This window comes from Panthera onca, chromosome F1, assembly GCF_046562875.1.
Source record: "Panthera onca isolate mPanOnc1 chromosome F1, mPanOnc1 haplotype 2, whole genome shotgun sequence".
Classification (NCBI taxonomy): domain Eukaryota; kingdom Metazoa; phylum Chordata; class Mammalia; order Carnivora; family Felidae; genus Panthera; species Panthera onca.
The window spans coordinates 14,820,737-14,846,514 of NC_138355.1; the positions used below are offsets into that span (position 1 = coordinate 14,820,737).

Sequence of the window (25,778 nt, forward strand, 5' to 3'; positions counted from 1 at the left end):
TACCCGAAGATAAGACTATAAATCAGTAAATAACTTCATTGTTTGCTTCAGGAACTTCCCAAAAGTCCATTTGCCCCAACAATAGACTACTCAAACAGTCCACAGTATTCCCTCAACTGGACAAACAACTCACTTATCCAAGAACTGTGTACTTAACAAGACTTGGTTAAGAGCTTTGTCTCACTGTTCCCACTAATCCTAAACTATTAGATCATGAACTTTACCCAGTTTCAATCAGATCAGTGCAAGACCCACCTTAAATCTCTAAAGGTCACACCCAAAACCCTACAATACAGGCCCACTCTCTCTCCCTAGTGAAGTCTGCCAAGACCATCAAGGCGTGTTCTCACTGTACTAAGCAACAGGTTTGCTTGGCTGAAACTATTCTGGACTTCTTCGGGGAAGGTGACAGTCAACAGAAGGAAATGACCCAATTCTATTTCAACTGCTCACCCATCAACACCACCTTTTTAAAAAATCCCTTCTTCTCTCATACCTATTCTAGACCACAGGTGAAATTAAATACACCGGGAAGTGAGATCCTTATAGAAAAAGATAAACATATGCCAGCACTTGAAAGGGCCCACGTAAATCTAACAATAAATTCAACACGAGGTTTTGAACTACATTTCACTGCAGCCACAATTTAACTCTAAGCTATAGTGGATTAATTACACATTTTAAAATGGTCTAAAAGGATCCCTAAAATTGAGATTTAGAAAGAAAAGAAAAACAAAGGCCTCAAAATGCCAACGTTAAAAGTATTCTGCCATCTGACCAGATTTTACAAAATTTCCTTCAATCAACTCATATGCCTCTAATGTTATGTATCAAATATAAATACATGAAACATAGCCAATCTTATAAATAAATAAATAAAATAAATCATTTTGACATCACCATTCATTTAATCACTTTCATTACTTCAGTTCTATTTATCCAATTAATAAAGTACATAACCATATTTACTAGAATCCTATTTTATTCCTGCCTTTCCATGCATCCCACTTTTCCTTAGAAAAAAATAAAACAGTTGCAGACCCAATTGAATGTATTAAGATGCCAAAGGTATAAGCTTTTTAATGAAGTTGAAGCTTTTAAACAAGAAGAATTTGTTGCATCATATTAAACCGTGTGTGGGGGGGGACCTGGGTGGCTCAGTCAGTTAAGCACCTAACTCCTGGTTTTGGCTCAGGTCATCATCTCGTGGTTCATGAGTGCCAGCCCCGTGCTGGGCTCCATGCTGACAGTGCAGAGACTGTTTGGGATTCTCTGTCTCTCTGTCCCTCCCCTGCTCATGCTCTCCTTCTCTCTCAAAATAAATAAACTTAAAAAAAAAATTTTTTTTTAATGTTTATTTATTTTTTAGAGACAGAGCACAAGCAGAGCAAGGGCAGAGAGAGAAGGGGACACAGAATCTGAAACAGGCTCCAGGCTCTGAGCTGTCAGCACAGAGCCCGAAGCGGGGCTCGAACTCACGGACCATGAGATCATGACCTGAGCCGAAGTCGGACGCTTAACCGACTGAGCCACCCAGGCGCCCCAAATAAATAAATAAACTTTATTTATACATAACATAACATATAAACATAATAATAAAATAAAACATGTGTATTATATATGTATATATGTGCATATTATGTATGTGTATGTGTATACATGTATGTATGTATGTGTACACATGTGTGTGTGCATATTTGGGTATAAACGCGTGTGTGTGTGTGTGCATGTGTGTGTGTGTGTGTGTGTGTGTGTGTGTATTCATCCCAAGGTAAGAAAATGAATGCAACATAAAGTCCCAATTTTGTTTTTCATAGCCTGTCAACACCAGCCCTTTCAAATATTATCATTCCTTCCTGTGGAAGTGTTGCTAACCGTGTTACCATAAGCATCTTGCTGTGGAGTCGTATACGTAGAGGAGAGAACGTGGAGGGTAGAAGAGACCAGGTCTGTATCCTAGATTCCCTGCTCTATATTGGGGGAAATAACTTATTCTCAGATAGCCTCGGTTCACTTATCTGGAAACGAATGATATATCCACCTACTTGGCATAATTGACATGAAGACGAAAGGAGATAATGTATAAGGTACTCGGTATACGGCCTAGCACATGGTGGAAAGGTCTCCATAAATGTTCGTTACCGATCGTGCATGTTAGCTCCCTATAACTGTGGTCCTAAGGATTTACAAGGTATTAAAGTACTTCCTAAATAATTAAAGAAGTATTAATTATGCAACAAGATCTTTAAGATCTTCATATCCTTTCAACCAATACTTCTATTTCTAGAAAACTAGCCAGGGGAAATGACTAGAGATACTGTCAAATATTCATGTACAAAGATATTCTTTAAAACTTTATTGTTAACATCAAAAAACTGGAAACAACCTAAGTAGCCAAATATTATGCTACATCTCTATGACTGCATGGTGTACAACTATTAAAATATTCGTGAAGAATTAAGAGCATCCAAAATGCTCCCTAAAATTAAAACAATATCCTATGGACATACATTGCAACCATGTTAACAATTACATGTCATTCAACACGTTTAATTTAACAATGCATGTCAACAATTACATGCACACATCCACATATTCAGAAGAAAAGAATTTAGAGGAAATATAAAAGTATTAACAATGTCAAGACAATGGAAAACCAGGTAACTTTTACTGTTTCCTTTTTCACTTTATTCTCAAATTTTCTACTGTATACCCGAATTGCTTTGATACTTGGGGAAAAAAAAAGACAACAACTAAAAAAACCCATTCACCTATGTTTATTATTCAGAATATTCTACTTTTTTTAAGGGCAATCTTTTCAATTCTATCCATCTCATTTTCAAAAGAATTGGGAATAGTTCACAAAAATGCACACAACAGAATAAAACAGATGAAGAAAAATAAAGAAAAAAGCTTACACTCTCAGTATATAGCCATATATATGTATCTACCTATCTCTGCACATGTGCACATGTGTATATGTATGTATATGTACAAATATGTATTTCTGTATTCACAGAACTTTGTTTCATATACTAAGAACTGAAGGAAGTTTCTCCAGCTTTCTCAGGGCATACTGCAGACATTGTTTTAAGACCTATTTCAGTGAATTAAGTAAATCGGTTATGTGGTGGGAGGAGGCGGATTTAAAGTCAAGGAATCAAGATCTTAAACAGGACACGCATGGTCACGATCAGCACCTCAAGGAACGCCTTTTTAAAAAAGGTACACATATGCAGATAAATATAAGTGGAGACAGATTTTCCACTCGTGTTACCTTTATTCATGTGGCTTCAAAGAAAAAAAATGCTAAAATGATACTTTCATTTCTGCTGTGAAATACATCAAAAAATGAACTAAGAAAATAAGCTCCTATTAACAAAATGTACTTGGATACACTGTATTTAACACAGCACTTACCTTCACTGATAGCATGGGGCTTAATGATGCAACAGGTGCAATTGGTAAATTTAGCGGTGTTTGCGGGTCCACAAACTCCACTCGAAGGAAAAAATAACTCCGTTTCCTAAAGACAAAAAGAAATAACTCTGGCATATGTAATCTCTTATCTTGGACCCCTAGGTTATTAATGTGAGAGGGGGAAAAAAACGACAGGATTACTTTTAAAGTTTCATAATGAAAACTCTTTGCTTCAAATTTTCTAAAAATGACTTTTACAAAGACTGATGAACCGAACCCTGTTTTAAGTCTTGGAATCAAAAGATCATCTAAAAAAAAAAAGTACAATTAAAGTAATGAGGACATGTAGCATTCTGCCTTAGGATTAAAACTAATAACATCTTAACATACTTTGAAGATTGGAAGTAATGAATATCAAGTTCTTATTTTCCTCAAAGCATTAGTTCATAGACACAGGTCCGATTTTAAACTTTTTATTAAAATTTGTGAAATTAAAAACTAGGAATTCTTTGTAGAAACAGATTAGTATCTAAAAATCAGAACTGCGAAATTAGTTTTAACTAATTAGCTTAAACTAATGAACTTACTAGAATTCTAGCATACAATTAAATCATATAAGCTCTATTTTATAACCAGATTCAGGCTATGGTATCTGCTTTGTCCATGGTTCCCTTAGATGACAACTCAGCAATCTGAACCAGCCACAAACACAGTCACACTAATTAATTCTTTTAATTATTCAGATAAATGCCTTCCGCCTGAAGCTTTTCCTACTGTTATTTCCAGCATTCCCCATAAGTCCCTCTGTCCCAAGCTCCAAAGGACTCTACCAACGTGTAAAGGGCCACTTCAAATATCACCGACTCCAGGAGGCCTTCTGTGACGTCCCCAGTCAAAACTGTGGCTATTTGGGCAACTGCCCTTCACAAGTTTTAGATCTGCAGCAAGTAACTAACCTGCATGCCTTTGTAGGTCTTTCAGCACCTAAAACAAATGCCTCAAAGTAAATACTCATTTATCAACGAATTTAAAGATTGCAAGATCACAGGAAGTGTTAATGTACTACACATTTTGAAAGCCACAGTACAATGTACTGTGTACATTTTGAAAGCCACAAAGAAGATGTGGACTTGTTCAAACTGGAAAGGAAAGGCCTCCTCTAGAGTTCCCGTTTCTGTGCTTCCTTTGCAACAAAACTCCTCAAAAGCGGGGGGGGGGGGGGGGGGGGGGGGGGTCTTTATTCTCTGTCTTTACTTTTCACCTCCATTCTCTCTTAAGGTGACAGTCACTTAGGTTTCATCCCCAAACTGCTCGATGTGACCTCTGCGTTGCCAAGTACTCTGGTTACTTCTCAGCCCTCACCTCGCTGGGCCGGGCGGGATTTGACACAGGTCATCTCACTCCACATCCTGCAACGCTTCCATTCATTGACTGTCTTCCTGCCTCACTGGCCACGCCGTCTCAGTCTCCTCTGATGGTTTTTGCCCACGCGGCTGACCCCTCCGTGTTGGAGAGCTCCAGGGTCCATCTTCTACCTATGGTCACTCTCTTGATGAGCTCGAGTCCCATGTCTTTAAATGCCATCCGTATTCTGATGGCTCCCACGTTTCTGCCTCCAGTCCAACCTCCTCCCTAAATTCCACACCCGTATCTCAGCCACTACCGCTTATAGAGGATGCACATTTAAAATGTCCTGATTTCCACCGTCTCCCATAAAATCTGTTCACTCCCACCCTGTTTTCCCATCCTTCCAACTGCACAGGCCAAAGAAAAAAAACTTTGAGTGATCCCTGATTTCTCTCCTTTCTTTAGCCATCCACCCAGTCGCTCAGGAAATCCTTTATAATGTGTCCAGCCAGAATCCAACCGCTTCCATATCGGTCACCCCGGTCCATGCCTATCACCAATTCTCCCTCTGACAACTGCTCTAGCCTCCTAACTGCTCTCCCCATTCCAACTTGCCCCCCAGCACACCTACACCCACCTGGCTTGATCTATTCTTAACACTGCAGGCAGCATGAAAACCTGTAAAACACATGCTGCCCCTCGGCACACAACTCTCCAGTAGCCTTTTATCTCATTCGGAATGAATTTTAAAGTTCTAGACGTCTACAAGGCCTTTCAGGATCTGGCCCCTAGGCCCCTAGCTGTACCTTGAGCTAATCATCTGTTTCCACAAAAACATTTAGATTTCCGTCCGGCCACCACTGGCCTCACCCCCTCGAGGTTTGACTAAACACAGCAAACAAGTTCCCACCTCAGAAACTTTGCTTGTACTCTTCCCTTCCTCCCGGAACACTCTTTCTCGCTGATATCTGCATGGCTCCTCCCTCACTTCCTTCTGATCTCTGCTCAAACCAGAGACGGTGAGGACTTCCTGACACACATTTATATTTATATATCAATATATTTCACAGCATTCCTCACTTCCACTCGACGCACAATCCTTCCTCCACCCTGGGCTTTTTCTATCCCTTCCCCCGCTTTATTTTCTTCGGAGCACTTACCACCTGACTTGTTTTACGTCTATTTGTTTATTATCTGGCATCCCCTTCACCATCAGATGGAAGCTCCGAGTAGGCCGGGACCTCGTTTTGCACTAGCAGCTTCTCAATGTTATGAAACGACTGAAATTCAGAAACTAATACATTCTGCATGTGCTAGGAAATAAGATCTCTCTACCCACGCTGCACACATAAGAAAGCCTTGACTAACGAGCCCTTGCGGGTTAGCAAGGGGCAAAGCCGGTATTCAGACCCAGGTCGCGCTGGTTGCAAAGCCCTGAGCCTTTTCCATCACCTGTCCTTCAAAAGTAAAGAAGCTGTGCTAAATTGTTCCACCTCTAGCTGAACCAATTATTGGGCCAGTTATTTTTGTCTTGACTTTCCTCTTCTCTTCCTCAATTTTTAAAACTGAAAATGCCAGCTTTCCAAGCACTCATTTACATATGCTGAATAAATGTGTATTTCAGGCAAGGAATACGAAGGTTTTACTTAAATCTACCTTCTGGGCGAATGTGAGTTAATTCTTTCTGCCTTTGCTTGCTCTTTCTCCCTGCACAGGTTGTCCTATCTGTCCCAAGGATTAATCTAAACGGACATTTGCAAGAGCACTTCTACTAGGTCATTGTTATGGCAACTGATTTAGAGAGTTTACACAACAAATGTGATAGTCGCACAAAAAAATGTTCGCATCCCTTTGTGATCTGAGCTGCTTAAACACTTTACATAAAGCTCCTCTCCTTCCAAGGGTTCCTGCTATTACTCTTAGCCCTTTATATGTTCCTAAACTACCTAGCAGGGAAGGATAGACATAGGTAACTTTACCAAAAACTAAAATGAAGACTGATGGAGTCTTCAATTTTTTTTTTTTTTTTTTTTTTTTTTTTTTTTTTTACTATATCTTACTTAACAAATTGTAACAAAACAGTAGCACTGTTTCATAAATTTCACCTAAAATCCCACCGGTAATCTCACTAAAACATCTGACTAATCCTCATTCTTATCTTTATTACCATAATAAAAGCATCACTAAATGGTTGTTAGTTAAAAATTTCTCCAAAACTTTTACAAAGTAATTTTAAATAGCATTTTTGTAAGTGCCTCAGACTAAACATGAAAACACTGAACTTGCTCTCTACATACCCTCATACCAAATAAGAAATCTGTTCTCAGAAAATCCAAACCTTTAAGAAATGAAATATGAAGTCACGTGATCAATGCGGCCTTATTTACAAATAAAAAAAAAAAAGAGAGAACCTAACAAAATGTCCAAAAGTAAGGGGATGTTTAAATAAATCATGTTATATTCATACAACAAAATATTCTGTAGCCATTAAAATGTACTCCTGTGACAATAATCTGTTAACATGAAAAATATCATATTAAGTGAAAAAATAATCAAGTTAAAATCAGGTACATGGTGTTCCTATGTAAATTATATAAATGATCAACGGAACAAGCTGGAAGGAATATGCCATAAACAAACTGTAAACATCAGTGGCAGGATTACTGATGCTAAATTTTCTTCTCTCCACTTGCCAAATTCTCTGAAAGTGTTTCCATCACTAACGTACTCTAAAAGACGGTAATGTTTAAAACAAGGTAGGCCTCTATTTTTGGTATCCATAGTTGGTTAAACATGGGGCTGGTGGTTAAACATGGGGCTCTGGAGACAGAGGTACTCGGGCTCATGTTGTCAGGAGGCCAAGGTGCTTAAATTCACCAAGTTTCAGTTCCTGGTAAATTGGGATGACATAAGCGACTACACGGGAGACTGTGAGAATTAAATCAGATATAAAAGCATGTGGAATGATGCCTGCAACGTAGTGAGTTGCACATAAGGTCTCTGTTAGTTTTGAATTCCAAAACATTTTTGAACACCAGTGACCTAGATCCTGGAGGTATGACGATGAATTGGACATCCTCAAGGAATTCACAGTCTACTGAGAGGATAAACATAAACACAAATACTTTCAAAGATGGTAAGAAATAGAGGTATGTAGTAGGTAAAGGGTACCTCACATAGAACCAGAAAATTGGTAACAGTTGAGCAGAGTTGTTGCCACTGGTTTCTAAGTTTTGTTGAGGTATAATGAACATACTTCCAACTGAGTATATTTAAAGGATACGATTTGATAAGCTTTGACATGTTTATTCCTGAGAAAACATCACCACAATCAAGATAATAAGCATTACCAGTCATCCCTCCTTCCTCTGGGCAATCCCTTTCTTCTGCCTCTCCCTGCCTCCCCCACCATTAACCATTACCTTTACCATTACCTCCCTTACCATTAACAAGTTGGCCCTGTAACCAATGATCTGTTTTCCATCGTTAGGAATCAGTTTAATTTTTAATAAGTTTACTTAAATATAATTATATAGTCTGTGCTCTTTAGTCCCGCTTCTTTCACTCAGCAAAATTATGTTGAGATTCATGCTATGTACTTCATTCTTTTTTATGGCCTAATAGTATTCCATGTGTTAATATCATGGTTTCTTTATCCACTCATCTCTTGGACATTTGGGTTATTTCCAGGTGTGGGATATCACAAATAAGGTGGTTATGAACAAAGTTGTTATGCGCAAGTCTTCGTATTGATATTTGTTTTCATTTGTCTTGGGAAAATACTTGAGTGGAATGGTTGGATCACAGGGTAGCTGCATGTTTAAGTTTTTAGTTGAGTGCCGGCCAAACTATTCCCCAAAGTGATTGTACCGTTTTAAATTCTCATCCACCAGCAGTGTATGATAGTTCCTAAGTTTCTCCTCATCCTTGTCACTTGATATGGTGCGTTCTTTTAAACCTTAGCCATTCTGAAAGCTGTGTAGTGTTGGCTCATTGTGGTTTTAATTAATATTTCCATAACGTCTACTGACGTTGTGTACTTTTAATGCGCGCTTACATACCATTCATGTATCTTCTTTGGGGAAGTAAATGCCTATTCAAAATTTTTGTCCATTTCTAAATGGGATGTTTGTTTTCTTAATAAGTTCAAAATTCACATTGAAAAAAGACAAAAAGATCAATAGAGCAAAGTTAAGAATCCAGAAATACACTCTCAGATACACAGTCAACAAACATGACAAAGGTATAAAGGTAACTGAGTGGAGGAAAAATTGTGATTTTATCTAATGATGCTGGAACAATCAGACGTCTATACACAAATCAACAAATTTTGGTCAGATCCTATGCCATATATAAAAATTAACTCAAAATGGATCATGTAGCCAAATATAAAACCAAAAACTATAAAATCGCTAGAAGAAAACAAAAGGGAAAAGTCCTGTGACCCTGAATGAGGTGACAATTTCTTAGACGTGACACAAAACCCACAACACATCAAAGAACAAATTGATACGGTGGACCTCATCAAAACTAAAACCTTCTACTCATCCAAGGACACTGTTGAAGAGAATAAAAATACAAACGATACACTGTGAGAAGGTATTTGCACATCATACACCTGGATAAAAAATCTGTCTCTGTAATATATAAAGAACTCTGAGCAGAGTTAAAGGGCCAAAAAAAATTACCTGGACAAAGGGAGATATGGCATCCCAAGGCAGAGGGGCAGAAAGAGTAAAGGCAATAGAGCAAGAACACCACCGTCTAAAGAAGGAGAGGCAGGATATGAGACTGGAGAAGAGGCTAGCATTCAGATCATTTTCATAAAACATGTTAAGGAGCTTTAACTTGATTTGGGGGATAATGCATTACTCTGGAACATTTTTAGCAGATTCATGACATGGACAGATCAATATTTTTAGAGAGCTTGCTCTGAAACCTATGTGGAAGAGGTATTTGAGGGAGAAAGGTCTGAACCAGAGCTATTATAGCAACCCGGGTTACACAGTGAGAGTAGGAATGAAGGAAAAGGAGAGAACTGAAGAAAATGTTTAGAAGATAAATCTACACAACTTTTTATTCATTGGATGTAGGGCATAAAGGAGGCAGAAGAATATTTACTGGCTCTCAAGTTCCTTTGTTTTTTTTTGTTTGTTTGTTTTTTTGGTTTTTTATTTTTGACAGAAAGAGCATGAGCAGGGAAGGGGCAGAGAGAGGGAGACACAGAATCCGAAGCAGGCTCCCGGCTCCGAGCTGCCAGCACGGAGCCCGACGCGGGGCTCGAACTCACGGACCGTGAGATCATAGACCTGAGCCGAAGTCGGACGCTCAAACGACTGAGCCACCCAGGCGCCCCTCAAGTTCCTTTGTTAATGGTATGCAGAATACAAAAGGAATAGTTTGGTGAGTTAAAATTAATCAGTTCAGTTTGGGATGCATTATTTGAGTATGAATCTGAAAGACTACGGAGAACCCTACACATAGAATTAAGAAATTGAGTTGTCCACATAAAATCATCTTGTACAATTTATTGACTATCCATCTATCTCTTGCCCAATGATTCATAACGCCACCAAGATCTCATTACTTATGGGTCATTTCTTGAGTACCCTGGGCTGTTACACTGACCCACTTGTCTACTCCCATACCGATATCACACTGCTTTTCCTACCAAAGCTTTATAAAAGGCTTCCTCTTGCAGAAAGAAGTCATCTTATCACCACCATTTCTTCTTACCCTTCCAGACTTCCTTGGCGCTTCTGGCTCTTCCACGCAAGAATTTCATTAAGCGTCAGGAAAAACTCTGCCTCAATTTTGACTGGAAATGCACTGAACTTATAGATAAATTCGGAAAGACTTTTTATCGTTAGGATACTGAATCTTCACATGCATGAACGTGGTGTAGATCTTCATTTATTTAAGTCTTTTGTTATTGGCCTACAATAAAATTTATGGTTTTCTCCATAAAGATCTCTCACATCTTTTGTTAGGTTTATCTTGAGCATCATATACTTTTTTTTACACTATGAAGGAACTCTCTTTTAAGTTTACATTTTCTAACTGGTTATTTCAGGTATATCAAGAACACTGCTGATTTTTATATATTGATATTATACGCAGTACAACTAATAGGTAGAGATTTGAGAAGCACCATGAAAGTGGAGTGTTAATAACAGATAATCTCCATTAAACGCTACGTTTTAGGCACTATGCTAAACAGTTAAATCATTTTATTTAATCCTCAGAAGAACACTATAATGTAGGTACAACTATTCCCTTATTTTACGGACCAAGACTGAGAAATAGAGCAAGACATTAGTAGGTGAGAGAATGGAGCCTGATCAACATCATCACTTTAAAGGACAGGTGAAGGAAGAACAGCCAATTAGTAAGACACAGATCATGACCTGAGAGCCCTAAAGAAACAAGGGCAGTGAGACATCACAAAATCGAAATAGGGTAGAGAATTTCAAAAAGGAGAAAGTGTTCAAACTTCAATGTTGCAGACAGATACAAAAGAAATAAAAATTTTTCCTTGAATTTTGTAAGTAAGAGGACATTGATTATTTTGTCCAAAAAGATTTTGGTGGAATGAAAAGACGAAGCCACATTGCAGTGGTTGCTCTCAGTGAGTAGCCACAGGCAACTGAAGAGAAAATTGTGACTATAGTCTAAGCTTTGGTGAAATCTGGATAAGGAAGAACAAAGGATTAAATTGTAACTAACAGGAACTTAAGATCAAGGAGAGATTATTTGGGGATGCTCGTGTGAGGTTTTTCAGTTTTTAATTCACATGTCCTGTCCTTGCTTCCTCACGTGTGCTGTGCGTTGCAGCCAGATTTCTCTTTGATAGCTAGTCAGCTAACACGATGTCCACAATACTCACTCCTCCCAAGACAAGAGTCAAGAAAAGGTGTGTCCTCCAGGGTTCATGACGATGGGGTATTTCAGGGACGAACGTCAGAAAGAGCTAAAAAATTTAAGTGTACAAAATAGAAACAAACATGTTTAAGACATTTCTTCAGGAGGAATGATTACGGTAGCTAACTCTGCAGAAGCTTCTCCACTATAAAAAGAAGAAAACAGTCGTTCTGCAAACTGTATTTGAAGATAGGCACATTATGTATGTGCAGCCATAGAAACAAACATGTACTTAAGACAAGACTAGCAGAGGCACCTGGGGGGCTCAATTGGCTGAGCGTCCGACTTGGGCTCAGGTCATGATCTCACGGCTCATGAGTTCAAGCCCCACGTCGGGCTCTGTGCTGACAGTTCAGAGCCTTGAGCCTGTTTCGGATTCTGTGTCTCCCTCTCTCTCTGCCTCTCCCCTGCTCATGCTCTGTCTCTCCCTCAAAAATGTATAAACATTAAAAAAAAAAAAAGACGGGGCGCCTGGGTGGCTCAGTCGGTTGGGCGTCCGACTTCGCTCAGGTCACGATCTCGCGGTCTGTGGGTTCGAGCTCCGCGTCGGGCTCTGGGCTGATGGCTCAGAGCCTGGAGCCTGCTTCCGATTCTGTGTCTCCCTCTCTCTCTGCCACTCCCCCGTTCATGCTCTGTCTCTCTCTGTCTCAAAAATAAATAAACGTTAAAAAAAAAAAAAAAATTAAAAAAAAAAAAAGACAAGACCAGCTTTATCATATTAAAGTATAAAGCCTCCCTTGCACTTCTGAATCCACTTATTTTCAGCATCAATAGTATTAAATAAATGCACAACCTTTATTAACTACCGAATAAAAATATGTCTTTTAGGGGCTCCAGACCCAACTGCAGTGTGGGAGTGTTCTCCCACACAGAACACCAAAGCAATTCTCCCAGCAGGGTGTCCAAGAAATCAACTCCCTTCTGGCACTATCTACCCAGAGACAACATCGGTTTCAACAAATCAAAGGTTCATTCCTACAAGGCTGCCCTCACTTCAGATGCCGGTTACCAACCCCAGGCAACCTATGCTTCTGACTGTCTGCCTGTCTATAGACACACAAAGTTCCAACGACCTCTACCTTCGGTTCAATTAATTGGCTAGAGAGGCTCACAGAATTGTGGGAAATACTTAAGTTTACCAGCTGATGAAAGGATACGATAAAGGCTACGCATCCACAGCCAGAAGAAGAGATACACGGGGCAAGGTATGGGGAAAGAGCACACCATTCTCCCAATCTCCACTTGTTCACCAACCCCAAAGATCTCCAAACCTCCAAAGGTTTTTACGAGGCTTCATTACACAGGCATGGCTGATGAAATCACTGGCCATTGGCGATTCCTTAAGTTTTTATTCAAATTCTAGTTAGTTAACATACAGTGTGGTAGTGTTAGTTTCAGGTGTACAATATCGGGATTCAACACTTCCACGCAATACCCAGGTGCTCATCGTAACTTGCACTACTTAATCCCTATCAGCTATTTCACCCTCCCCCTCCCCCACCTGCCTCTTAGCCCCTCTCCCCTTCCCAGGGGTGGTGAGATAAAGACCGAAAGTTCTAACCCTCTAAACACACTGTTGGTCCCCCTGGCAACCAGCCTCTATCCTCAGATGCTTTCCAAAAGTCATTTCATTAGCATAGCGAAGGACACCTTTATCACCCCCAACACTCAGGAAATCGCAAGGATTTGGCGGAGCTGTGCCCCAGAAACTGGACAAAGATCAAATATACATGAAAAATATACTTTGGTCATCTGCACGACCAAATATGCATTTCTTATAAATCATAACACTGCAACATGGTGTAGTTGGACTCACAGTCAAGATTCATGGTATTTTCATAAAAGGCAAAGAATATTTGTAAGGTAAAATACCTTGAGAAAAAGATCAAAATTATATGCTCACATTTTCCCACTTCTTCCCATTTTACTTACATCACGGTTTTTAATACAAAAACTTAAAAAATATATTGTTCGCTAATGGGAAGTAACCAGGGAATTTTAGTGGCCAACACCAGAATTCATTCACCATTTGTTATGTGCCATGCAGGTTCTACTGATCGAAACATGAAAATCGCTCCCCTTACGGTGCTCACTGATGGAATCATCTAATATATCGATACAATAGAGCCTAAATTGTCTAAAATCTGACAAGCATACCTGAGCTTAAATTTATTAAATAAACTGATGGAAATGGATGGGGTAAGATAATAAGGGAGGGAAAGAGGAAGCAAATATCAATGAGCATGGTCAGTGACTTTCAGTTCCAGCTTCCATTTATTTCATTAATTATTTATTCCTATCACTTATGTAATATCTTGAAAGATCTGATTGGTAATGTAACTCCAGAAAGGAAGACTACATGTAGAGTGATTGTCTACTACTAAGATCAAAGGTCAAAGACTATAATCACTCTCTTGCACACTCCATTGACTACCGAGACCTTCCTATCGAGTTCGCTTCACAAAACTACAGCCATGGTTGAAGTGAACGCTCCACCTACTCTGCACCTACACCCATGCGGCTGAACAAGGACGGAGAACAACCACACTCAGAATTCAGAACCATGAACATCAGGTGGGCCACTTACTCAGCACCACAACCATATTTCCCTAATTGCTTCCTGTTCCTAGTCTTTCTGATGATCACTTCACATCTTCTCTCTCTTCAAACCAATAAACACCGTCTCCCTCATCCTCACTTTTAGCTGTTTTTGACCTTGCTTCCTATTGTCTTAACTAAGGGAGTAAGAATCGGCATCTGCGCCCCCATAGTCCGCCTTCGCACTTGTTGCTACAGACAACTACTCCTGCACCCCATTCCCTCTCACCTAATCAAGGACATTGTGCCAGTAAGTCTCACTCTTTTTTCTACATCCTCAATTTTTCACATCTGTAATTCTTCTCATCTTAAAAAAAAAAGAGAGAGAACGAGAAAAAAGATGCTGCTTTTCTTCACAGCTACCACCTCATTTCTTTGCTCAACATCCAACAACACTCCTAAAAAAAGTTGTCTATATTCCCGTCCTCCAATTTTCTTTTAAATCCCTTCCGGCAGGACTTTGACTCTATTGCTCTCTCACAAACTTCACCAATGAACTCTCCATTGCAAAATCCAGTGGTCAACTTCAGGGCCCTTCTTTCTTGATAGGTCTGCTTCATTTGACCCCACTGATCATTCTCTCCCCTTTGAATATTTTCCTCACCTGGCCTCCGGGACACAATCATCTCTGAGGTTTTTCCTTCTCCCTCACTGATGGCTCCTTTGCTGCTTCCTCCTCTTCAGCCTTTTACTAAGAACATAAAGACTCCATCTTTGTTCTCTTTTCTTCTCTATCTGTACTCTCTCCTGAGTAATCTCAGCCATTCTCAAGGCTTTAAATACCATTTAGATGCCAATGACCCCATATTTACTAGTGCAGACCTCCCTCCCCAACTCATATAACCCAATACACTCTCTCCTGAGTAATCTCAGCCATTCTCAAGGCTTTAAATACCATTTAGATGCCAATGACCCCATATTTACTAGTGCAGACCTCCCTCCCCAACTCATATAACCCAATACACTCTCTCCTGAGTAATCTCAGCCATTCTCAAGGCTTTAAATACCATTTAGATGCCAATGACCCCATATGTACTAGTCCAGACCTCCCTCCCCAAACTCATATAACTAAATTTTTTGCCCAACATCTCTCCACTTTGATGACTAGCATGCAGATTAAGTTTGCAATGTCCAAAATGTTAACTCCTGAGTTTCCATCCCTACTGACTCTAGCCATGGCTTTCCTGATTTCAGTTTACGTAAATCGTGGCCTTCCAGTTGTTCATGCTAGGAGCTATGGAGTAATCCTTGATATCAATTTTTCTCCGACTCTACATTTAGTCTGGAAGGAAATCTTGTTCAGGTGACCTCCACTGATTAAAATGTATTTTAAAATATATCTCCGTACTCCTCTCATTGCCACCACCCTGGTCCAAGCCATCATCTCCCTGGATTACTGCAACGGCCTGTTAACTGGGCTCCCTGATGCCATTCCTGTCGTCTACAGACTATTCTCAGGGCCAATATAGCCCTTTCAAAGGCCAATTCAATCATGTCAGCCCTCCGCTTGCAGCACTGCAATAGGTCCCAGCTTTCCTCAGAGAAAATGTCAGAAATATTACCGTGTGATATCTCCCCTGATTATTTCTGTGCCCTCATCAGCCCCTCCTTCCCTCACTCCCATTCAACTACGCTGTCCTCTTTACTGTTGATTGAACAAGCCAGGCAGAAATTCGCTATTCAAGGAATAGCAAGATGGTCAGTGTACCTGGGACACAGTGAATAACGGAGAGGCTGGAGATAAAGCCGGGGAGACAGATGGAAATCAGATCAGGTAGAGCTTTGGAGCCTACAATAGGGACTTGAGATTCTATTGTAAAAGAGATTAAAAAAAAATTCACTAAAGAGTCTTCAATAGTTGAATTGTTAATCTGGTTTGAAAAGATCTCTCTTAGCCTGGTTAATTTTACGTGGGCAAGGTAGAATTTTCATAAACTGAGTGTCAGAGAAGAGGAAAGGGGAATTAGGAGGCTTACGCAGTGGTCCAGACAAAATATAACAGTGACCTAGACCACAACAATCAAATTCAAAGTCTAATTTGAAGGGAAAACTGAAAGGATCTGTTGACAGAGCTGTAAAAAAAAAAAAGAAAAATTCAATTATTTTAAAATTGTCTAATATTTTAATGAAAGCATGACCAGACTGAAAACCATCTTAAATTAGTTAGAAACTTCTCATGATGCTAAGAATAAACATGCAACGTCATTAAATCAACATCAGCATAAACCTCGTATAATACCTTATTTATATGGATTTAAAATAAGGAGTAATTGTGAGAAGCATAAAAACTTTTTCATAAACACTAGCTATATATAGGTAAAGAAAAGGACGTTAAGCTTGAAAATAGTGTGAAGTATGAGTCAGGAAAAAATATATTAAATAATGCTTTCTTTCTGAGTATTTACTATCCATAAACTGGTCTTGTGTGAATTCAATTATTCAAACATTTATAAACCTGAATAATTTAAATGGTTTTGGGACAAAAACCGGGATGACAGGTGTTTTAATTGGAGAAAACTTATCTTGACCATGACCAAGTTACCAGTTCACAAAAGAGACATATTATTGAAATGCTGTTTAATTCTAGGCAACAGGTCAAAGACTTGTCACCTGTATAAATGCTAGGTCACCTGTATAAATCTACCCTAAGTCGGCAGTGACAGAAATGCTTTACTCTGACCTAACACATTTAACAAAATAAAAATGGAACTAAAATTTTTTTCAAACACCTTACTCTGGCAGCAGAAGCAAAAGAGTCAGGGCCATGAGCTGCATTTCTTATGCCGTCGGTTCCAAAGAGGGCTCTCAGGCTCCCAGGAGCATCCGTACGTGCCAGACCAGAGTTCGCAGGTCCGAGCAGTCTTTTCCATTCACATATAGCATCGTCTCTTAAAATCTCCATGGCAATAATAGGACCACTCGTAATAAACTGGATCAGCTCGCTATAAAACAGGTAAAAGACTGATTTGCTTCATCTTTCCGTCAACCTGTGTATCTCGACTCACAAGAATACATTACAGTTGGAGTATTTCAATACACACATGGATATGATGATCTCAGAACTATCGGATACAGTGAATTCTACACAGGCAAGATAAAATTTTCATAATTGAGTGTCCTCCAGTAGCCTGAGCCACTACACATCGCTACTGGTGTCCAATCATTCACTGTCAGCAAAGAAAAAAAAAAAAAAAAAAAGCCAATGTTGCGCTTTATCAAGACTACTTCGTTGACTTGAAATGCCTATCTATGCTTTTCCCATTGCTCTGAAAGGTACAGAAGGATTTCCCTATTTTCACGTGGTTTGCCACCGCAGTCCAATCATATTTGTAATATAGAAAGTGATGAGAGTGATGTCTTCTAACATATTTCCGGTAAGAATTCATTTACTTTTGTGTGGATTAGGATTCAAAGAATGACAGTAAACTTGCAGTCAATAAACACGGAGTTGGGCTAGTGATAAGGAAAACGAAATCAACAGGCCTTGAAAAAATATCCCCCTTCTGACTATAAAAGCTACTCTGGGATATTCCCATCTTAAGTTTTAAAGAGCACACATGGGTTCTTGATGAAAACGCCAGCGCTGAGTCACAGCACCCCAACCCATAAAAACAGTATCTCATTTCCCTTCTCCGCTCCCGTACGTGGATGAGGCAGCAATGGCAGGTTTAACATGGAAATAAGTGACACCATTCCTCCTACTGTTTGGGGCAGGGACAGAATACATTTTAAAGCAAGTGCCTGTTTCTCTCTCTTCTAAACTATGAGAGAGGCCAGAACCCTCTAGAAGAAAAGCACATGGTGTGACAAACACTTCTGTACCGATTAACTCTTGACTCTTTTACATGCTTCCTTCCCTCATGAATCATGTTACGAGTTAACTCCCTTCCTTTTTAAATCAATTCAATTCATTTTGAAAAGGATTTCTAAAAAATAGTATGTATGAAGAAGTATTCATACGCTCTGTCCTTTAAAAGGCCCCGTGACCTCTTCATACATATTCTTCTAGGACTTAGTAGCCAAAAACAATTAGATTTAAGGAGCCCAAATCAGGGGAACAAATCCATGTTGATCCATTCGGTAAGCACATAACAATTACTTAACTACAAATCAGAATATTCAATGATACCCTGGCCTCAAGAAACTTATCATCTAATGTCCCGTTATTACAGAATTCCTCAAAACACATAGTGAATAAGCCTATAACCTATAACCACACCCTATAATGGGTGTGGCATGTTAATAATGCAGAGAAAGGTGTGCCTGGTCATAAAAAATACTTCTTCATGAGACTATTTCCGATTAATGCAGGTACATCTTTTGTTGTGTCTTTCATAATACCAGAAAACTGGTTAATTCACCCAGTTAATAAAATTTACTGCATACTAATTACATATAAGACATTAAACCAGGTGCTGTAATATAATGCCACAAACATAAAGCAAAGCTATAATAGTTTCCAAGAAAACTGTATGTTCTTAAATTTTTTTTTAATGTTTATTTATTTTTGACAGAGAGAGAGAGAGAGAGAGAGTGAGCATGGGCGGAGAAGGGGCAGAGAGAGAAGGAGACACAGAATCCAAAGCAGGCTCCAGGCTCCAAGCCATCGGCACAAGGCCCGACGTGGGGCTCGAACTCACAGACTGTGAGAGCATGACCTGAGCTGAAGTCAGACGCTCAACCGACTGAGCCACCCAGGTGCCCCAAGAAAACTGTATATTCTAACAAGGCCTGGGAATATTTTAAACTGCTCGATTTAAAATAATCTATAACATAATTTTCTATTATACAATTAAAGGAAAAACACTATCATATGCAGGATGCCAAGCAGTGTTTATTATAGCAGCCTGACTAATATCCTTCTTTATTACAAATGTAAGCACTTTGGGGCACCTGGGTGGCTCAGTCGACTAAGTGCCCGACTTCGGCTCAGGTCATGATCTCGCAGTTCGTGGGTTCGAGCCCTGTGTCAGGCTCTGTGCTGCTAGCTTGGAGCCTGGAGCCTGCTTTGGACTCTGTGTCTCCCTCTCTCTCTGCCCTTCGCCTGCTCATGCTCTCTCTCTCAAAAATAAATAAACATTAAAAAAAATTAAAAATCTCTTTTTTTTTCTTCCCCTCCCCCACGGTCTTCTGTTAAGTTTCTCAAGATCCACATAAGAGTGAAAACATATGGTATCTGTCTTTCTCTGTATGACTTATTTCACTTAGCACAAGAGACTCTTAAAAACTGAGAACAAACTGAGGGTTGATGGGGGGGGTGGGAGGGAGGGGAGGGTGGGTGATGGGTATGGAGGAGGGCACCTGTTGGGATGAGCACTGGGTGTTGTATGGAAACCAATTTGACAATAAATTTCATATTTAAAATAAATAAATAAATAAATAAATAAATAATTCTTTAAAAAATTTTTAAAAAAAGAAATGGAAGCACTTTTTTGACAATAGTAATATGCACCTCACAATATTCAAGTGTTTAGAATATAAATTCGGTTTCTAACATATAGTAGTTGCTATATTTCAAGGAACAAAAGTATTAGTTAAAAAATAAGGGCTCCGTGAGCATTGTTTCATGCACACAAGAATGCCAAAATAAGAGAGTTTTTTAAATTTTTTTTAACGTTTATTTATTTTTGAGACAGAGAGAGAGCATGAACGGGGGAGGGGCAGACAGAGAGGGAGACACAGAATCTAAAGCAGGCTCCAGGCTCTGAGCCATGAGCCCAGAGCCCGATGCAGGGCTTGAACTCACGGACCGCGAGATCGTGACCTGAGCTGAAGTCGGACGCTTAACCGATGAACCACCCAGGCGCCCCAGGAGAATTTAAAAAAAACCACAAAAATACTCAACACAGAGGTTCCTGGCTGGCTCGGTCGTTAGAGCATGGAACTCTTGATTTTGGGGTTGTCAGTTCGAGCCCCATGTTGAGCGTAGAGGTTACTTAAATAAAAGTTTTAAAACCCTTAAGAAAATGTGGGGCACCTGGGTGGCTCAGTCGGGTAAGCATCTGATTCTTGATTTTGGCTTAGGTCATGGTTTCACGGTTTGTGAGTTTGAGCCCTGCACCCGGCTCCATGCTGACAGCGTGAAGCCTGCTTAGGATTCTCTCTCTCCCCATCTCTCTCTGCCCACCCCACTCATGCACACGTGTGCCCTTTCTCTCTCAAAATAAACTTAAAAGTAATAGTAATAAATAAAAACATTAAAAAATACTCAACATAAAATATAATTATCACTTTTTTACTGAAATCTAAAAAGAAAGCTATGCCTCTTATAATGTAAACAAATCATCCTAATTGCTGCTGATTAAAGTTTAAGATATTTAAGGGTGAAATAAGGATTCTAATTTAATAAAAGGACAAAAAAACAATTCTTAGAAAACACTTCTCTACAATTACAAAATGTTGCTATGGTCCATTTGACAGATTATTTTCATGTCACAAATTTTTGAATTATAAAACTGTAATTCTTTAGTTTCCCAGAATATCCTCTTGCTGTAAACCACTTGCCCCAAATTCAGCACCTACTTTAAAAAGGGCCTTGACTGATGGTCTATATGAAAATCTGTTGCTTCTTTCCTGTAAAATCATCAAAATGACAACAGTTAAGAATTACATAAAAAAATTATTGTAGCTTACGTTAATAAAATAAAATAAAGATGAAGTTCTCTACTTATTTGATCGGTATGGAAACTCATTAATGACTTTTCACTAAATATTCTGTTCAAATTGTCCCACCTTTCAAAGTTTTTGCTAGCTGAATATCTATTAACATGTAAAATTACAATGAATGTAAGAGGCAATATTTACGTTTCTCCTCAGGTTATCTATTATCTTCCCTTTCATCAGCATCTTTAATATTCTTGAAACAAAGTGTAACGTTTGACCAATAAGAATTATTTGTTCTTTAGAAGTCAAATAAATTACACTTAAAAATGCAAATTGATCTTCAAATTCAAAATCTGTCACTTTCTTCTCCAGGCTTTAAACTTGAAAGGTCAGGCTAGAATTTTAACTTAACAGTTACAGCTTTCTCCATGAGATCTCTGCCAAGGAAAGGCTATATACTTGTGTTTTTAAAATCTGTTTGACAAATTAAGCATATCAATGTATTCTTACAGGTTGTTAACATATTAAAAACTAATGCTTTAATTAACATCATCAGAAAAGGAAGGTCAATATGGAGATACTCAGAATTTACTAAGGGCAATAGGAATTTACTTTTTAAATCTATATTCCCACAAAAGAATATCTATAGAGACACTGAAAGAGTAACAGATTAAATCGATTGGCTAAAAAGTCTAAACAACTTTTTATCTTAATCAAACCAGGTGTCTCTCAAACTCAGACAGTTTTAAAGGCTTTGAACTGAGTACACAGTATATAACGAATATGTCAACATTAACTACTTTTTAAAATATCAAAGAAGTTTTTAAGTGTCCTCCAGCATAGGATTATCCTTTCAGGCATGATAATTAACTTAGTCTGCAGTGTTTTAAGATTTTACGAACCTACTACCAAATGAATTCACACAGTAAACTATAGCAGGCATACTCTTATTCAAACCAAATATACTGAAATATTTTCTTCAACTAGGAACAGATTATGAAAAGTATACTATGCGAGTATAAAAAATAATTAATAAAAATTCATCCCAAGAAATGAGAGGGGAAGAAAACTCATCTTTCTAGAACCTATTATGCCAACATTAAATCATTTTATTTCTTCACAATACATTGAAATTGGTTATGATTACCTGCATTTTGTTTATGAAAATAATGAAGTTCAACATGATTCCATAACTTGTCCAGGTAAAGTGCTAGTAAGAGAAGGAGGGTGGGGGAGTTGAACCCAAATCTCTTGCTGCAAATCTCTATTTACACCCTTTCTGTTACCAACTACAGAGGGTCAGAAGAATTCACAAAAATGAAATGGATATATTGCGCTGTAGCCTAAAATGAGGTAAAACTGTCTGAAAAACTCATGTGAGAGCATTTTAAGAGAATTCGAAGCAAGGGGCACCTGGGTGGCTCAGCTGGTTAAACTGACTCCTGATTTTGGCTCAGGTCACAATCTCACGGTTAGTGGGTTCGAGCCCCACATCAGGCTCCATGCTGACAATGTGGCACCTGCTTTGGATTCTCTTCCTCTCCCTCTCTCTCTCTGTCCCTCCCTTGCTCGCTTGCTCTCTCTCAAAATAAATAAACTTAAAATTAAAAAACAGAATTAGCAGCAAGATGACTCAAACAACCAATTCTAAACTTTTCAACAAAACTAAGCTACTAAAAGAGAAAACAAAATCAATCATAATCTTTAACACTGATGAAAAGACAAACATTAATTACGAAAAGTGCTTCACTATTTTCTTCTAACATGTCACCGACCCCATAGTTATCTCCATTCAACATCCAAAATTGGAACCAAGATGAGAGTTCCCGAATTCTTCCCATCAAGGGCATCACCACAGAAAGGAGTTTTGTTGTTGTTTTGTTATGTCTTGCTGTGTTTTTATAAGGAAACCGTTCTCCCACAAAGATTTGTCCATTAATTCTTTCATGAAATATTTACTTAGCGCCTAGCTTGAATCAGGCACTGATCCAAGAACTGGAAGTTCAAAGTCAGATGCAACTCAGCTGCTGCCTTTCAGGTACTGTCATGACTGGGGAACTGGCACTTGAACAGACAACTTTAGCAAAGATGTTAAGCGCTGGAAGATACTCCTCCGTGGGTCTCTGGTGCTCGTATCGTGACTTACTGGCTGGGCCAAGAATGCAAGGCCCCACTGCCCTCCCTCCTAGCCTTTTCTCCGAGTCACAGTTGCAGTGAGCCACTCGGAGGGATGAGGTCATGTCTCTCTTCAGTACAGAGAGCAGCCTGTGTACTGCTTGCTACCGAAACAGTGGGTAACCCAAGTTCAAAGCGCCTCAGCTCTGATGCAATCAACTGCGTATACAAGATCCACCTGGATCCGTATCATCTTATTCCCGCGGGACAAGGAGGACCAACATAAGCGCGATGCTCCTGCGGCTTTGCTGTACCATCATGAAGTCCTCTGTCACCGACCCAGGTGTCTCACGTCTTCGCTAGCATCCACGAAAGAGTAACAGACTAGCTCGTTAGCTTTCCAGTTGGACAAGATCCAAGACTTGACATTAGGATTAATAGAGATGTACGAGGTGCTATAAAAAAATAAGGAAGCGGTGAAGTGTCCCTGGGCATCTTTATCTTGGGAAGTTTGATGCCTAATTTATTGAGCACTAGTGGTGTCAAGACAAAAAAAAAATTTAATGTCCCTGAAACTATTCAAAGGCATTTCTCCAGAATTCAGTCCCATCGCCTCTGTGAGGGCAAGCATTCATGACACATACAGACATAGGACAAATTTAACTACTTATAAACTGGCATGACCTCAGCTCCACTAGATAATAATATCACTAGATTACCACTACTAATAACAATAGCTAACTTCATATACACTGACTATGCGTAGGGGTCTTTCAAAGCACTTTACGTATATTAAACTCCCATAATCCTTATAACAACTTTACGATACAGGTGGTTATAACCTCCATTTTGCAGATGAAGAAAACGAAGCACAGAATAAACGGTCCAGAGTCACACACCTACTAAGAGGTGCAATTACATGCGATCTGGCTCTAAATTCTGTGCTCTGAAACTTAAGCCTCCTGCCTTTCTGGAAGATGTGTAAACTGCCAAGACCTTACACACGGGAAGAGTTCAAATTAAATGTATGTCGTTGTTGGGATAAACTTGAAGGTGTTTCATTAAGGTATCCGAGGATCAGACTTAGCAAAGCTGCATTGAATACCTACGGCTACTCATCGTCCCTGTCCTCACGGAGCCAAAACAGCAACTGTCCCATACAATATATATCCGGGAATAGCAGTAAGACACCTGACCAAAAAAACCAACCAAACAACCAAACACAAAAACACCCAAGAAAACAAAAAACAGAAACAAAAACACCCAGTGGAGTAACATAAGAAGGCCACTGGAGCCAGTTCTGCCTAACTGCCACATTAAAGTCCCTACCGAGGGGTAAGTCCTGTTTTCACTAAATAACTTAGAAACTATCAGGTCAGACAGAATGGACTGCTTTTCAGGATAGTAAATCAGCATATGTGCCAATGATACCCACTGGGCAGAGCAAAATGTAAACATTTCCAAAGGCCTCCCTTTGGGAAATCCCAACAGTAATACTCCCTCATCAAGTAGAAATACTCAATACTCATTTCCTCTTCTATCATTTTCACACAGTGTGTTATACTTCTACATTAAGGAGAAGAGATGACGATGATCCAGCGTCGGTGTTATAAAAGCCAGTGGAGTTAGGGAACACGATAAAAGTGAGGCAGGTACAATCTGACAATTCCTACTTGCTTGGAGTTCAATTATTATTGGTGAATATAATTACCTGTGGTCTTATTATTTTCTCATTTCAATAAGATTAGTGTTCTATCCTTTGCCACTCAGTGAGAGGCTTTTATTTTAAACAATGACATGAAACATAACAGACGATTTAAAAAAGAAAACAATACGGAATCAGACTTTACGTGACTGAAAATGGCCAACAAGTTACCTTGAAAGCGTCATCATTTTGAGTTTGGTTATAGTAAATCCGGCTTTGTTTATCATTTCAATTATTTCTCCAGCTTTTGATACTGCATCTGGTTTAATCAGAGCCAATGTTCTGTAAGGATATAAAGGATAAGTTTGAAAATAAAAATAGTTCAGTTTTTACTTACAATTCCTAAGCAGTGGTAGTTTCCTTAACAATCATCCTATATCATAAAACATTGAAATCAATTCCAAAGAGAAGTGTATTAAAGGTCTCTTTAAAACTTACATAAGGTAAGCTTACTATTTTTCCCAAGAAAATATAAACTTAGGTACCCAATCTAAAAAAAATAATAAAAGCTTACAGGGGAAAAAAGTTCACATTGTCATGTTTAATATGCCCAAATTAATGCAGGGAAGGGAAAATTCTTCCTCTACCCTCCAAGGTCTTCCGACTGGACTGAGAATTAAATTTACACGAGGCAGAGTAACAGGAGAAAAAGCTGAAGTTTCGTCATGTGTGCCCAATAATGAAGTTGAGACCCAAAGAAATGACGAAAACAGGCAGTTTTTATACTTCTTAAACAAAGAGACAGTAAATTTGTGAGGGATTGACAGGATAAAGAAAACAGATGTGGGGCGCCTGGCTGCCTCAGGCAGTCGAGCACGGGACTCTTGATCTCCGGGCTGTGAGTTCTAGCCCCCACATTGGGTGTAGAGATTACTTAAAAGTGAAAGAAAGAAAGAAAGAAAGAAAGAAAGAAAGAAAGAAAGAAAGAAAGAAAGAAGAAGAAGAAAGAAAGGAAGGAAGAAAGGAGAAAGAAAGAAAGAAAGAAAGAAAGAAAGAAAGAAAGAAAGAAAGAAAGAAAGAAAGAAAGAAAGAAAGAAAGAAAGAAAGAAAGAAAGAAAGAAAGAAAACA

General features: G+C 39.0%; 1 protein-coding gene across 2 annotated transcripts in view; it reads right to left on the reverse strand.

Moving 5' to 3' along the window:
• The window catches only part of NME7 (NME/NM23 family member 7), a 255,456-nt gene that overhangs the window by 166,253 nt on the left and 63,425 nt on the right, over positions 1–25,778 (reverse strand). For both annotated transcript variants that reach the window (XM_078441321.2, XM_078441322.2), the window contains exons 4-7: positions 24,881–24,991; positions 20,809–20,859; positions 17,021–17,228; positions 3,421–3,526 (exon numbers count right to left, since the gene is read on the reverse strand). In XM_078441321.2, the coding sequence (XP_078297447.2) occupies positions 3,421–3,526; positions 17,021–17,228; positions 20,809–20,859; positions 24,881–24,991 (476 nt within the window). The remainder of the gene's footprint in view (positions 1–3,420; positions 3,527–17,020; positions 17,229–20,808; positions 20,860–24,880; positions 24,992–25,778) is intronic.